The sequence below is a fragment of the Leptonotus elevatus genome, chromosome 15 (genome assembly GCF_054856555.1).
Source record: "Leptonotus elevatus isolate MCC_2025b chromosome 15, RoL_Lele_1.0, whole genome shotgun sequence".
Taxonomy (NCBI): Eukaryota; Metazoa; Chordata; class Actinopteri; order Syngnathiformes; family Syngnathidae; genus Leptonotus; species Leptonotus elevatus.
In genome coordinates, this window is record NC_141253.1 from 2778733 (window position 1) to 2795029 (window position 16297).

Below are 16297 nucleotides of genomic sequence, written 5' to 3' on the forward strand. Positions count from 1 at the left end.
AAGAGATTTTAATCTTTCTTTTGGCAGGTTCCATGTTTTTATAGCAATAGAACACAATATTCTGCGGGCCTTGCAAAATCAGTCAAAATCCAGTAAAACAGCCGGGAGCGAAGGGGGTCGCTTCAGTGAAAATGGCTGGGAGTAAATGAGGTAAATTAGCTAATGAAATTTAATTCACCGTAGTATTTAAAACCACATTTTGTACCCCTGGAAATGAGCAAAATGACCCTAAAACCGTCACTTTTTTACCAAAACCTTTGCTGTCATGACTTCTTGGCACTTTTTGCGGGACTACTCATGACAGACATGTCAAACAAATTTTACGAGTCCTGAGAAGAAGGAAATGTTCATTTTTGACAAAAACCTCAAAATGACCAACATGACCAAAACATAGTTGCTTGAACCAACATCATATCACATACTTCCTGTGTCGTTGCCCTCTTGAGACTTTATGGATCGACATGTCATCCATGTGTCTACCGAATTTCATATCGATCACATCTGTCTCGTGTTTATAATCCATATTCATCACAAATTGTCCAAAAACTCAAGGACGAGTCATAAACGGACTTCTCCAACCAAACTGTTGGCCTTTGTGTGTCTTTTCATTGAGATTATTTTTTTTCAAACCCCGGAAACCGAAGAAGTTTCTCTGTTTTGTATTCCGTGGCGAAAGTACGTCCATTTGCCGTCACGTACAAAATCAGGGACTCGTCAGACCGCGCCGCCCCGCTTCCTCGGACGGTCCCGATTGTGAAGCAGCTTTTCCTCGCCACATTTGTTTTTATCATTAGCATTCCCCGTCTTGCATCGTTCAGCGTTCGCCGGACGGATTAAGATGCAGCAGCGACGACGCTCGCTATCGGCGTATCGGCGCATCCGAGCGGTAAATTCTGTCCGTTTTTGTCGCGGCGCTTAATCTGATAGTCTCTACCCGGTGGCTCTGACACTGATAAGGCGACTCGCAGTTGTTGCCATGGTTCGCCTGCGCGAATACCCAAAGGACGGGCGGGGTGGGGGTGTTGACAATATTACAGCGGCGTCTTCACAAGAAGAAGCTTCCAGCAGAGATTGGAATGTAAAACGCAATTGTGAGAACATTTGTTATCATCAAAGTTTGATGACATCAGAAGGCCCCGGTTGAATTAAATGCAGGCGGCTTGGATTTTTGTCAATGTGTCCTGCTTTTAAGTATTTATTACCGTTGGGGGTGCGGAAGGAGGGGGGGGGGTTGTTTAATGGCGTGCATGTAAAAAAACGATGAAGTCTGCTGAAGGACTCAAATTGAAGGATGAAATCAGCTGGCACGTGTTAAAACGGCAGTTGGTCAAAGGTTTAGTAATGACCCTGTTGTATGCTAATTTCAATAGCATTTCGCATCGTATGTTAGCATTAAGGTAGAAGACTTCTGCTTGATGAAATTGTAAGGTGTGGTTGAACATTTTGGAGTTTTGCAAAGTTTAATAATTTTATTCTTTTATGTCGTGTGACAATATACAGCTTGAAGCACGCTTCTTATATGGAAAACTGTGCCAACACAGCCTAAAAATATATATATTTAAAAAGTGTGTTTTAATGGGGTTAAGTATTTTTTATGCAATTTTTAATATGGTCTCGCTATTACAGATTGGAAATCTTCAGTTGTGATGGGGGGGGGGGGGGGGGTACACGAATTTATGGGACTAATGGCTTCCTTGAGATGACCCAATGACCCCCAAAATGGCCGCCTTCCTGTGTCTTTTCAGGCATCGCTTTTTTTTTGTAGGTCTACTCGCGATAGACAAATTTCATGCTGCGAAGTGAAACTGTCAGTGGCTGAATTTAAAAAGAAACATTTTTTTTTTTTTAATCAAGGAAAAAGGATCAAATGTTCATCCCTAATGAGCGCTCCAGAGCAAGGAAGACACACTTGAGGATCCTTCTCCTCCATTTTATAAAATGTGAACGTTTATTCAATGCTGACGAGAACAATAAAACACAGAAACAAGATCCGGCCCCTCAACAAAAACAAAAGCAAAAAGAATGACAAAACAAAAAACGGATTGCGAGCACTCTGGGCAGGTTAGGGGATATTTAGGGAAGCTATGGAGACGTTTTGGATAGGTATGAGGAATATTTGGGAATGTGTGCAGGAATGTTTTGGGAAGGTTTGATGTACTTTTGGGCAAGTATGGGAATGTTTTGGGCAGGTTTTGTGGACCTTTTGGCGGAGTGCGGAAATGTTTTGAGGAGGTCAAAGTACCTTTTGGGCAAGTGTGGGAATGTTTTGGGAAGCTATTGGGACCTTTTAGGGAGGTTTGAGTACCTTTCAGGCATGAATGGGAATGTTTTGGGCAGGTTTTGTGGACCATTTGGCGGAGTGCGGAAATGTTTTGAGGAGGTCAAAGTACCTTTTGGGCAAGTGTGGGAATGTTTTGGGCAGGTTTTGTGGACCTTTTGGCGGAGTGTGGGAATGTTTTGAGGAGGTCAAAGTACCTTTTGGGCAAGTGTGGGAATGTTTTGGGAAGCTATGGGGACCTTTTAGGGAGGTTTTGAGGACCTTTCGGGCATGAATGGGAATGTTTTGGGCAGGTTTTGTGGACCTTTTGGCGGAGTGCGGGAATGTTTTGAGGAGGTCAAAGTACCTTTTGGGCAAGTGTGGGAATGTTTTGGGAAGCTATGTGGACCTTTTAGGGAGGTTTGAGTACCTTTTGGGCATGTGTGGGAATGTTTTGGGAATGTTTGAGGTACTTTTAGGCAAGTATGGGAATGTTTTGGGCAGGTTTTGTGGACCTTTTGGGCGGAGTGTGGAAATGTTTAGAAGATTTCAAAGTACCTTTTGGGCAAGTGTGGGAATGTTTTGGGAAGGTTTGACGACCTTTTGGGCAAGTAAGTATGTGAATGTTTTGGGGTTTGAGGACTTTTTAGCAAGTGTGAGAATGTTTTGGGAAGCAATGGGGACCTTTCAGGAAGGTTTGAGGACCTTTTGGGCACGTGTGGGAATGCTTTGGAAAGATATGAGGTATTTTTGGGCGACTATGGGAATGTTTTATGAAGGTTTAAGTAACTTTGGGGCAAGTATGTGAATGTTTTAGGAAGATTTGAGGACCTTTTAGGAAGGTTTGAATACCTTTTGGGATGTGTGGTAATGTTTTGTGAAGCCATTGGCACATTTGGGGAAGGTTTGGGAAACTTTTGGGAAGTTTTATAGATATTTTTGGATGGTTTGGGGATGTTTCAGGAACTTTGGGGAACTTTTAGGGCCTTTTGGTCAAGGTTTTGAAAGGTGTGGGGATATGTTATCGAAGCTTGTGGAAGTTTTGGGAGCTTTCTGAGTGAGGACGTAGCAATTAAATGGGCCTCAGGGGAAGACAGACAGCAGATGCATTCTGGTTTTATTCTTTTTACGTCTCCTTCACACAAAAAAAAGCAACGAGGTGGGTGGGCAACGAGGGTGGGCGGATTTCAGGTGACGCTCGGCTCCAACATTTATTGAACAAAGCAGCAACGTATACAATAAGCACAACGTGGCGGTGTGGTTGGGGGGGGGGGCGCAAGCAAGCAGTTCAACACAGTACCAGTAGGCGGCGTCCACTCCATTGGGTTCACGATCACGATAAGTAAAAGCTCCGTCTAGAACAATGCGAAAATCCGTCCGTCGGTCAACACAAAGAGCAGCAAAGGGTCCCGGGGGTGTTGGGTGGGGGGTTTCATACACAAGCATCATCTGACATGGACTCGCGCTGAGGACACGTCCACACGCACATGCGGGTATTTTTCATTTCTTTTTTAAAAAAGTTTATTTTTAATGTTGGGATGCTTTGGGGTTTATTCAGTCAAAATGACAGAAGAAATTTCTGGCAATTTGGATTAAAAAAGTCATAATGTTCAACAAAGATGATAATAATAATAATAAAAATACATATTCTTGCTGTCCAATGAAAAAAACATTTAGATCCAAATTTAGCACTTTTTTCATTCGATATTTAACTGAAAAAGAAGAAAACAATTTCTTTGTATTTTGGATTAAAAATAAAAATAAATAAAAGTACTGTTGATGCTTATTAAGAAAACAAACAAAAAAAACATGATTGAAAACAATAATTTAAAAAACTGTCTAAATAAATAAATAACTGCCTAAATTTTTTTTTTTTTTAGATCTGCTCGCAGCTCTAGTTACTACCACTACCACTACTACTACTACTACTACTGTATCAAGCAAATAAGGCAATAGTTAATTTTCCTGGACATAACCAAAATAAATAAATAATTAAGCCGAAAACCGAACGCATGACAAGCACTAATAAAATGAATAATCAATTTTAAATTCATACAATCACTACAATTGTCAAATTGATTTAACACGGCGATTATGATCAGAAATGTACATTACATTAGTTACTAGTTTCGCTCATCTTTGCGCCTTTTCCAGAAGCGATTTTCTACTTGTTTCTGATTGGTTGAAACGCAAATTGTGCATTTTAGGCCCTTGCGTTCAAGAAAAAAAATATATATATAAATACCCTCTTGTACGTGTGGAACTGGCCTCTCTCTCTTTCGCTCTTGCTCGTCCTTTTGTTTTGTACACGTGCGCACATTGCCCACACGTGCACACGCGTGCATGTGCATTTGCACGCGTGATCGCACTCGGTCCGGCCGCTGCCTCTCCAGCGGCTTTTTACGGCTTGTTTGTTGCATCCTCACGCACGGCGACGTTCAAAAACATCAGCGGGATGTGTGTGTGTTTGAGTGTGTGTGTGTGTGTGTGTGTGTGTGTGTGTGTGTGTTTGAGAGTTCATTTGGGACATGTGCTTTAGGGGGGCGTACGGCAGCCGAGGTTCCGCCGGGCGTCACGCTCTGTGCAATACTCCAGCTCGCCACCAGGAGGAGTCCAGCTCTAGTCTTTCCGACAAGTCGATGGTTGGAATGTCCCGCCTTGTGCATTTTTCAAAGTTTTTTTTTCTTTCTTTTTTTTTGCATGTGCTTAAGTTCAGCTTTTTTTCCTTTCTTTTTTTTTAAGCATCGTAAGAAAAACCGGACATGCTCTAAAAGTCAATACACGCTGTACAGTCAAATATACATTTTTTTTTTTTTTTTTTTAAAGCTTTCAGTACATCCAAAGAAAGGGACGAAGGAGGGAACGGGCCGCACTGGAGGGGAAAATATGGCGTTAAATGATGAGAATGAAGATTTAATTGAGGAGAATTAATTCATACTTTGTGCTTAAAAAATTGTGTGTTTGTGTGGGGGGGGGGGGGTTGAATCTGAAGATTATGAGTAGGGCCTGATGGATTTTTTCGGACCGATACTGATTCTGATCATCAACAGAATAAAATTCAGATAACCGATTAATCGGCCAATTCATAAAAAAATATATATAAGCAATAAAATTACAGTTTTATAATACTTTAATTTCACAACATAATTTTTTTTTGCAAAAGTCAGTTCATTTTTGGACAATTTTCCAAAAAGTTTGTTTGAATGTCATCTTTATCTTATGCAGAATTGTGCTCATGTAAGGAAACAAATACCAGAAAAGGGCAAATCAGCCAGCCAATTCATCAGTTGGGGTAAAATTATGAGAAAAATATTTTTCACGATGAAATATTACGAGTCAATACATTATTAAAGCGCTCTTTTGGAAAATATAGTACATTCTTTTTTTTTTTGACTAAACGCTCTGTTAATAGAAAATTTATGTTTTATTTAGATCAAAAATTTAAATATAATTGTATGTAATTGAAGAATACATTTTCCAAGAAAAATAAGTGACACTGCAAAAAAAGTAATAGTGCAAGATTAGAGCTGTTTTTTAAATTATTTTTTATGAGACTATATGCAAAAAACAAACAAAGAGAGAGTGTGTGTGTGTGTGTGTGTGTGTGTGTGTGTGTCAAAATATCACAAATTCCCCCTCCAACATGGCCCTGACACGCTCCTTCATAGAAATGAGAAAGATTTCACTAATGAAAATAAGTTGACATACAAATTGAAATTGCACTCTTTGTCTCTGCAACCTTATTTTTCTTTGTATGTATATATATATGTATATACAGAGAGAGAATATATATATATATATATATATGTAAATATATATATATATATATATATGGTGCTTTTGTTCCATTTGCATAAATGCAAAGAACAAAATCTAGAAAAAAGGCGGGCAGGTGGACTGAAGGGTAGAACAGAAGGAGCGTCCAGACACCGGACCACTGAATTTAAGAACGTTTTTTTTTTTTGTTTATGCGTTGGGGTGCGCTCCCCCGTGCACGCTCATGTTCACGTGCACACACGCATACAAAGTGGCGGGTTACCATCTGCATGGCCCGGGTCAGAGAAATGGCGTTCTCCATTGTCTCTTCCTTTACTTCCTGTTTGGTCCTCGCAGGTTCCACCCAAAAAAAAAAAAAACAACACAGGTTTCTTTTCCCGACGAAAGAAGCAACTAAAAAGGGGCGGAGACAGCAGAAAGTGGCAAAAACGGAACGGGCGCAAGCCGAGGGAGGTCCCGGGGGCCTCATTTGCTGTCCAGGTCGCGAGTGGGCCGGATCTTCATCTCGGAGAACTTGAGCGAGTACTGCCAGCCGGTCCAGGCCGACCACTCGATGCCGTCGGCGTAGGACGTGTGCTGGCCGCGCAAGTACTGCCCGTTGAGGTTGGACGTGTGGCAGTTGCGGTACCACCAGGCTCCGTGGTAGAACGAGGCGCAGTTGTTCTCCGAGTGGTCGTTGTCGCGGTCCTTGGTGGTGAACTTCATGCCGTTGTGCTTCAGGAGGGAGTCGCCTGCAGCGGGGGCCACGGGGGGCAGGAAGGAACAACAACGTGGAGGGGTGGGGGGGGGGCGATAAACACAAATCACCGTCATGAGCTGTCTTGGAGGAATTGCTGAAGTTTGGGACGGATTTTTGGCTCTCGAGTAAAAGTCGTACATCTTCGCTCAGAAACAAATTCGTTCGGGCAGGGAGGAGAGCAAGCTTACTTAATTCCCTCCTTTCCTTCCCTTTTTTACTTCATTCCTTTGTACCTTCCCTTCTGTATTCCTTCTCTACTTCCTTCCAATTTTCCTTCCTTCCCACCTTCCTTACTTCCATTCTTACCCCACCTTCCTTCCCTCCTTTTTTCTTCCTTCCATCCCTCCTTCCCTCCTTTGTACCTTCCCTACTTTATTCCTTCCTTCCTTCTCTCTGCCACTCCTTTCCTTCCTTTGTTCCTTCCTTTCCTTCCAATTTTCTTTCCTTCATCCCCTTTGTTCCTTCCTTTCTTTCTTCCTTCATTCTCTTCATCCCATATTTCTTCCTTCTTTCCCACCATACCTCCTCGTTACCTTCCTTCCCTCAATCCCTCATTCCTTCATTTATTCGTTCCGTCCGTCCTTCCTTCCCTCCTTTTTTTCCTCCCTTCATCTCTCCTTCCCTTCTTCCTTCCCTCCTTTGTACCTTCCCTACTTTATTCCTTCCTTCCTTCTCTCTGCCACTCCTTTCCTTCCTTTGTTCCTTCCTTTCCTTCCAATTTTCTTTCCTTCATCCCCTTTGTTCCTTCCTTTCTTTCTTCCTTCATTCTCTTCATCCCATATTTCTTCCTTACCTTCGTTACCTTCTTTCCCTCTTATCCCTCATTCCTTCATTTATTCATTTGTTCCTTCCCTCCTTTTTTCCCTCCCTTCATCTCTCCTTCCATCCTTCCCTCCTTCGTTCATTCCCTCCTTCATTGCTTCCCTCTGTCACTCCTTTGTTCCTTCCTTTCCTACACCTATTGTTTCCATCCATTCCTCATTCCCTCCCCTACTCTATTCCTTCCTTCCTTCCTTCCTTCCTTCCTTTCCTTCCTTCCTTCCTTCCTTCCTTCCTTCCTTCCTTCCTTCCTTCCTTCCTAATAGTGCTTGGAATGAGAAATAATTAAAAAAAGAAGCATTGAATTGGAATCTGTTTTTGTTCTTTAAAGAAGTCTATTCCTTAATTATTTTTTTTTAACATTTCATTTGTTCATGTGTGTGTGTGCGTGTGTGTGTGCTGATCTCAAGCAAGTTTTCTGTTGCTCTCGTTCCATCATGGGCCCCCATAGGTTCCATCGCTCACATCTGTCCCCATTCTCTCTGGGCAGAGCGATGCTCCCGAAAGGTTCGGCAAATTGCTTTTGGCCCCTCCCCACCCGACCGTCTCCCCACCTCGGGCTTTTGTTTATGCTGCGGCTCAATTAATCTCCTGTCATTTCGTCAGGATGACGAGCGAGCTGCCTCCTGCCTGTGCACGCGCTTCACCTGACGTAACGCGCGCCGTGGCTGATTTCACAAATGGACATCTTGACGTCTTTCCCGGCTGCACCGGAACCCGAAAAAGCGCCCCGCCAGAAAGTTACCTGCGTTGCCCGAGTAGTCTCCCACCGTCAGCGGGTAGCCGTCGTCATCCGGGTCCACCGAGAAGAGGCCCACGCCGAAGGTGCCGTACTGGGCGTACGCCGTGCCGTTCTCAAAGTCCTCCAGGTCGATGCGTAGCTCGTAATTGCCCTGGATGGACAGAGCGTGGATCTGCTTCAACCCTGTAGCCGGAAAAAGTCATATCAGGTTAGTTTCGGGTAGAGATAAGCTTTTTTTTTTTGGGGGGGGGTGAACATAACGTCATGGAAATTTTCCGTCTGGTTTTAAGATGCTGCACCGTTACGAGTTTTTTACGAGTCACCGTTTGCATCTTGTTCTGTTGGACCTGACTGCAGCGTTCAGGGTGCACCACAGTATTTTTGGTGGCTCGTTTACAGAACCAGGTGGGCATTAGTGGTAGCGCTCTAGAGTGGTTTATATCCTTCTCGGAAGGCAGGACTTTTTGTTTTAGCCTTGGTTGCTGTGAGTCCTACTCTGCCCCACTGTTGTATGGTGTTCTGCAGGGTTCAATTTCGGGGCCCTTGTTATTTTCATTGCATGCTAACAGATGCTAAGTCCAGTCTATGTCATTTGTCCTGTCTGGAGGAAATCAAATCCTGTATGGCAATGCAATTCTTATTTGATGGTAATCTTCAGGGGGAAAAAAAAGTTTCACTAAAACAAAAACAAAATAAATTCCCCCCAAAAAGTCTAACCCCCCCCCCAAAAAAACTACAATAAAAAAATAAAACTTTTTAAAGGAAAATTATTTGCATAAAACTGAATACATTTTCCTCGCAAATAAAAGTTGACTTGGCAGCTGCCTCAAATGTAAAAGCAACAGCAGCAAAAAAAAAGAAAAAAAAAAATTATATATATATATATATATATATATATATATATATATATATATATATATTTTTTTTAATCCTTCTTTATTAAAATTTATTTATTCTAAAGCAACTTTTTTTTTTTCAAAATGCAACTTTTGCTCTCGAAACAGTTTTCGTTGATATCTGAGACATTTTGTTTGTTTTGACACAAAAACCGCTGCTGTTGCTTTTACATTTGAGGCAGCTGCCAAGTTAAGTAAGCTTGCATTTTCTCTGACAAGTCTCACGGGGGGAGGAGGGTGCAAATTTTTTTTAAATAAAATAAAATAACGACCATCGGCTTCAACTCAACTTTCACATGTCAAACCATTTTTAATTGTTGCTTGGTCGTGAAATGGGAGTATGTCGAGACGGAGAAAAGCGGTAAAAGCTTTAAGGCTTTCTTTCTTGAGCGCCTGCTGAGCGGCAGCGTCACTTCGCGGGCAGGTTCGCCTCCCCCGGTTTGATCAAAGACGAGTGGCAGGCCCCTAAAACGCGACAGCCGACGGTGGGAGACGAACGCCGAGGCCCAGAGAAAACAAATCGGTTCTCTTGTCAGGAGGTTTCGAGAGTTTGAGGTGTGAATCTGACACAAGGTGCCGAACGAAGCAAGACCACTTTTCTTGTGTTTTTTTTAGTATTATATATATATATATATATATATATATATTTGACAAACGTCAAACGTGTGAGCTGCGATGACGTTTAGCATTGCTGACACTTTTGTTAATACCAGAATGCTTTGCTTCAAAACAATCCCATCACAAATCAGCTTTCCTAATTGAAATGAATGCAAATGCCGTTAATCTGTTCCAGCACCACAAAAACATTTACAACGTGAAATTCAACCAAATCAACCTAAAAATAAATACATATTTTTTTAGAACAACTCAAACCATAAGATTAGGCTAGTATTTTGTTCACCAAAACATTTTCAGAGAAAAAAATATTTTTAGATTTTGTTCCCACAATCGAAATACTATAAGAAAAAATAATAATAATTCTTAACAACCCCCCCAAAAAAATAACAACGTTTGGGGGGCTAAATTACTAATGCTTTCTTCAAAACTAAGAAGAAATGTAGACTTGTTCTTTAATAAAATAAAATTTAATTAAAAAAAAGAAAAAATATTTTAACAATATGTTATTCTCAAATAAATGTATTATTGTATGTATTATTGTGAGATAAAAATTTTACCAGCTGAAATAATTCCACACAAAAAAATTGCCTTTTTTGTCGTAAAAAATCATTAAAAAAATTTTTTCATAGCATTCCTCCAAAAATACATTTTCTAAAAAGTACTGTTACTTATATATCCATTAGCTGGGGCCTATTCAAATGAACCACAGATCCTTTTTTTCAACAAAAAAAAGAAGAAAAAAAAAAGAAAGTCCCCCTTCCCCCAAAAAATCCATCTTTATTTTGTAATATTTTCCTTTTTTGCTAAAAAAAAATATCATCTTTTGAATTTTTTTTCCCAACTCATAAAAAAAAGGGGACTTAATGCCTTGAAAAAATAATAAAATGTTCTTAAATTTTCAATTTTTGCTTCCTGCTTTGCTATCCAGTAGCGCCCGTCCATGGCTGTACTCGACCCAAATCAATCACACGTTACAAAGTGTCGGTGGTGGTTTCAATCTAGCTCTTGTTTGTGCTGTTTTTTTTGTGTGCGTGCGTGTGTGTGTGTGTGTGTGTGTGTGTGTGTGTGTGTGTGTGTGTGTGTGTGTGTGTGTGTGTGTGTGTGTGTGTGTGTGTGTGCGTGTGAACGCAGTCATCACATCGAACTGCCCCGGGAACATGTCCGAAAGTCTCTTTCTTTTTCATAGAAAGTTGGCTTGTGCGAGACGGCGACCGGTCCGCGAGCCAATCCGGCGGGCAAATCAACCATAGAGATTTGGCGTCTGGAAATTTCTCCTCGTATGATTTTGCATCCAGCGCTAATTAGCATGAAGGTCATCCCCCAGGCCGCGTGGCTTTGACTTCTTTTCTGTTTGTGACTTCCTGTGAGGCCTTGCTAAACAGCCCATCCCGGGAGTCTTCCCCCGGCGGGGCAATCAGCTTCCGCTGCGTTAATTCAGCGAGCAAAATACCTGCAAACGCTCCATGTGGCGGCGAGCGTTCGTTTTGGAACAATAGCATTTAATTAACAGCCAGCTACACCTGAGCATTTACATTCCGACGCTGAGACGCGTCTGCCGCTACTTCGCTTGTGTTGCTCTTTAATTATTCCAAATTAGAGCGGAGCCGGGAATCTCCGGGGCTTTAATTAGAGACGGAATTAAAGTTATGTAAATACACTGTCGCAGTCTTATAAATAGTTGCGCGGGTGCGTGTGTGTGCATCTAGATTATTATTTTCAGTTTTCAGTTTTGTTTTTTTTCCCATTTCGAAACAGAAAACGGCCCAAAGTCTTTTGAAGTTTGTCAAATGACTCCACAGGGGGGAGCTCCCGCAGGTGACGGAGCGACGAGGCGCTCTTTTTCAAAGGGGAACAACATGCAAACTATTTCTGTCAATGTGGCTTTTATTTGTAAAAAATTTTTTTTTATCATGGTGCGTCCTCGAGAGTTCAACTTGCCACGCGCGATTTGAGTTTGCGTTGAGCGGGAATGATCACAGGGAGGCGGCGATCGCAATTCACCCCCGATTATAATGAAAGAATACAAAAAGCAAATATGTTGACTCAAAACAATACAGAGCTGCAAAAACCACACCGCACAGGATAATAAAAAATTATTTTGTCCTCTGAACAAAATGCTAACAAAATAAAAATCCTCAAATCAATAAATAAATAAAAACAAATACATGTTTTTAAACAGTACTACTCCAACTATTTTTCCCAGAAAAGCAACTTTATCTTGAGAATATTTTTTTGTATTAAAAAAATCCTCAAAAATATGCAATTTTACTCTATGAAGATACAGTACATTCTTTAAAAATGTTGTACTTTTTTCTGCACAAGAATATTTTTGAGGGGGAATCAAATAACCCAACTTCAACGTTAAACGATTGAAAAAAATCTAAGGAAAACATTACAATCTGTTTTTTTTTAATGCCATATAGGTCCTAATTGTTTTCATGGAATACAAAATAAAAAAATCTTCCAAAAGTGTGTGTTTGAAAGAAATACATTATTTTCTTCAAAATATACAATTTCATTTTTCCCCTTTTTTTGGTGAAAATACACAACATTAAAGATGCATGTTATAAATTTTACGGTTTGTAAGTTTTTTTTCCCAGCTGCATTAATTTTATTATTTTATCAACTTTTTTTTATATGTCACTTTTTGTTTTAAAAAACCAACAACTAAAATTTGCTAAGATTAAAAACAAAAACATCCAAAAATACAACCTTTTTCTCCAAAATATAAATGTTTTGTCCCCCCCCCCCCCCCCTTAAAATAAATCTCAGAATACATCTTAAAAAAAAAATCCTACGTTTCCCATGAAAATGCACAGAAAAAGTACCAGTAGTACTTTTTGTACTTTTCTGTAAAGAACCCAAGGTAACTTGTAATCAACTTTCAATACTTTTAGTCGTATCCACCCAATTTCGTGTCAATCGGTGAAATTGATGTAACAATAATAATAATAAAAAAATGTCATGCAAGGCCAATCTCATTCAGTCGGCCTCGAGTCAAACAAACGGATACAACATGATGAAATTGTGCTGCCTTAACCTTCACATGAAAAAAAAAAAATACATTAAACATGATGAGAAGACAAAGCCTGTCCCCTCCTCTTCCACCCATGGAAAAAAAAAACAGGCTGGTATTAAATTTAGAAGCCATCCACGTGGGAACAAAGCATTGTTCCGTCCATAAAAGATGATGTATATCTGCAATTACCTCATTAAACTGGGTCACCGTGATCCATAACTCATTTTCCACAGCTGAGCTTTCTCTCAGGAAGCGGGACAAATTCAGCTGGTTTGGAATACTAAGACACACATTTGTCATTTGTTCCTTTTTGTAGTCAAATAGCGCAAAGTGAAAAGTTTACACGTTGAAGCGTGGACGTTCGTCTTCGGGAAATCAGACGCGAAAATGACTCAAACGTCAGCGCGTTGTCGTAGAAATTGAGGTCGAAACGGGAAGTTAATGAGAAACCCCGACCAAATAAAGCCCTTTCTGGGAAAAGTCAGAACTGTTTGGCAGTTTCAGCCAATTAGAGCTGAAGAAAGTCATTTCCACAAAACTCGACTTTATTCATAGAGCACTTAATTCAAACGATTGCGGCATACAAAGTGTGGTCGAAAATTTTTCAAGATTTCCTTGTGACGAGAACTATTAAAACTGTTGGTGAACGTTTGCAAACTTGAACGAACCCTAACGAAAAATAAACATTTATTACCTTTGCAAATATTCGCCTCCAGTGTGATACGGGGTTAAGAGAATATGACTTTTTAATATATAATATTTAATATATATATATATATATATATATATATATATATATATATATATATATATATATATATATATATGTATGTTAGAGACAGATGATCCTTAAATCCACCAGAGTAATGATTATACTTTTGTATGCCGCTTGTGACATTTCTCCCAGTTAATTATTCATCATGCTTTTCTCCCTCTGTTGCCTGGAGGGCAGCTCCTGAGACGACTCGACAGGAGAGAAGCAGCTCCCATCTTTGCATCACCATAACTCAACCCATCTTTGTGTTTTTTTCGAGACCCCCCCCCCCCCCCCCCCGTCACACTCACACCCCCAAACCTTTTCACTCCCGTCCTTTTACTTCATCTTCCTGTCAAGCTCTGCTGAGATTTTTGGCTCGGGAAGAAATACAAAGAAGGAAGATGATTTCTTCAAATTGCGAGGACAGTCATTGGGGTGGGCCGGGATTTTGGTGATGGTCGGCGGCGACAGTCAACCTCGGACATCCAAATTATGATCGCGGGCGATCGGGTCGCATTTGTGGAGGTGCTGCTGACGGACAACGTTTGAAGGACTACAGGACCATTTGACTCCTTTTCAAAGGCAGTTTGCGTTCCCTTCGTCAGTGCGCCGACGTCGGGTGACGCTGGCCGGCCCAGGGGCGGGGCGGGGCGGGCTTCGTCTTTTTTTTTTTTTACGCCGGACGTCATCCGCTTTTGAAGGGTTCCGCAAAAGCTTTGGCATTGTCGTCGCGAGCAAACCTGACATTAAAAGGTTAGAATAAAGGAACAGAGACAGGTGTGCGCTGAACTGTGACGCCCTAAGACCTCCCACCGCCACTGCTGCCGCCCCGGCCCCCGTTCCCGACGGCGGCGGTGACATTTGACGGGACAAAGAAAGAAAGAAAATAATTGTCTGATTCTGTCACATCACGCTTTTTCTTCTAAAGCTTCTTCTTCTTAAAAGACCGACTGAGGACCCCCCGCTCGCCCGACTGCCTTTTGCTTATCGAGACAATTCCCCTTTTAAAGCTGCCAAGGGATGCTTGATGGCGGGAGGGAGGTTTCAGACACTCCCAATCCATCTGCACAGGGAAGAAAATAGGCCTGTTTCTTACTCGGCCGGCTCACCGGCATATCAAACCCGATTGACAAATGGGATGAGCACAAAAAAACATCCTGATCCCATCACGGGAGTTTGACTGAGACGACTGAATGCCGACCGACTGCCAAACGTGGAGTTTTCCTCCGGCTCGCGAGGCGGTGGCGGCGGCGGCGGCGGGAGACGCACTGCATCCCCCAGGCGGAGTCTAACTTGGGAATAATTATCCCGGGAATGTTTGTTCACTTCGCCCACAGCGCCCTCATTACCCCTCTCAGGAGCGACATTGCATCGGTTTTGAAACACTTGCATTTCGGCAGTACGTTATTAGCACAGCTGCTGATTTAAGGGACTTACCACGAATGCATTCAGTCATCGTAGTGGGCGGTGCCTCCACCTGAGCTTGATGACAGACTGTGGCTAGCATGGGTCACTGGTGTCAGAAGGGGTGCTTTTAAAGGGAGGGCGTTGTTTTGATTTTTCAAATGCAGCAAGCAAGATAATAGAGGCAGATAATCACCTGTTGCTTTGTGTTCCGGGATGACGATGTTAGTACGATTGACCCTAAAGCATTTCAAATGGTCAAATTATTATTCTCTAAGGTATCTGTTTGCAACATTTGTTTGTACCAGAGTCAAAGAGTTACATTAATAGAGTAGAAGAGCCGTTATTGTGATTGAAAATGGGGTAGGTGATGATTAAGCCCTCTCAAACCAAACACTCTGCACTCGTAAACAAGGCAAGACTGGCTCGAGACCGTGGACCAGGATAGTGGTTAAGACTGAGGCTGAGAATGTGGGACAGCCTTACGCAAGGAGCCAATTGTCAGATGATTTCCTCTCACTCGCAGTACTTGCTCAATTCCAAACTGAACTTGACAACTCTCTTTTGTGAAAACTGGAATTGTACTAAGCAAAAACCACAGACAAGCGACTCGGAGTTGCTGCAGAGCACGAGAAACCAAACCTTCAATGACTTCCCTCTTGCGGAACTACAGTATGTGGGTCCATTTCAAAACTGAACTCAATACAAATCTCTCTGGTCGAGAACAGAAATGCACCTGGACTACGGCTTCCTCTTACGCAGCTACGCCAGCTCATTTTAAAATGTAACTCACTATGACTCTTTCCTGTCAAGATGGCGATAGACCCAAAAAGTATCATGGACCAAGTCTGACAGTGCTTGCTTTAAAGCTTCAGACATTTTTGAGTGACAAACCAAACTTCCAAGGACTTGATGGTGCCAAATACGCCACTCGGTTCATGCTGAACTCAACATGACCAGATCAGGAACATAGACCAGATCCTACAGACCAAGGCTGAGATCAAATTAAACTCACTGTGACTCTTAACTGTCAAGACACTCATAGACCAAACAAGGACCATGGACTAAGACTGAGGCCGAGAGTCCTTGCCGTATAGCAAGAAGAAATCTTTGAGTGACCAGATCAGGAACATAGACCAGATCTTACAGACCAAGGCTGAGGTCAAGAGAGTGCTTGCTGGAGAGTGGTGAAGAATCCTCAACTGAAGCTTTTGACTTCTCACGCAACTTTCCCATCGAGTTCAGAGATTCAACATGACTACTAAATAA

General features: G+C 41.7%; 1 protein-coding gene across 5 annotated transcripts in view; it reads right to left on the minus strand.

Moving 5' to 3' along the window:
• Positions 1–3434: 3434 nt before the first annotated feature.
• The window catches only part of fibcd1b (fibrinogen C domain containing 1b), a 151363-nt gene continuing 138500 nt past the window's right edge, over positions 3435–16297 (minus strand). For all 5 annotated transcript variants that reach the window (XM_086096261.1, XM_086096259.1, XM_086096260.1 and 2 more), the window contains 2 exons: positions 8338–8517; positions 3435–6765 (listed from right to left, as the gene is read on the minus strand). In XM_086096261.1, coding sequence (XP_085952387.1) covers positions 6500–6765; positions 8338–8517 — 446 coding nt within the window. In that variant the 3' untranslated portion in view covers positions 3435–6499. The remainder of the gene's footprint in view (positions 6766–8337; positions 8518–16297) is intronic.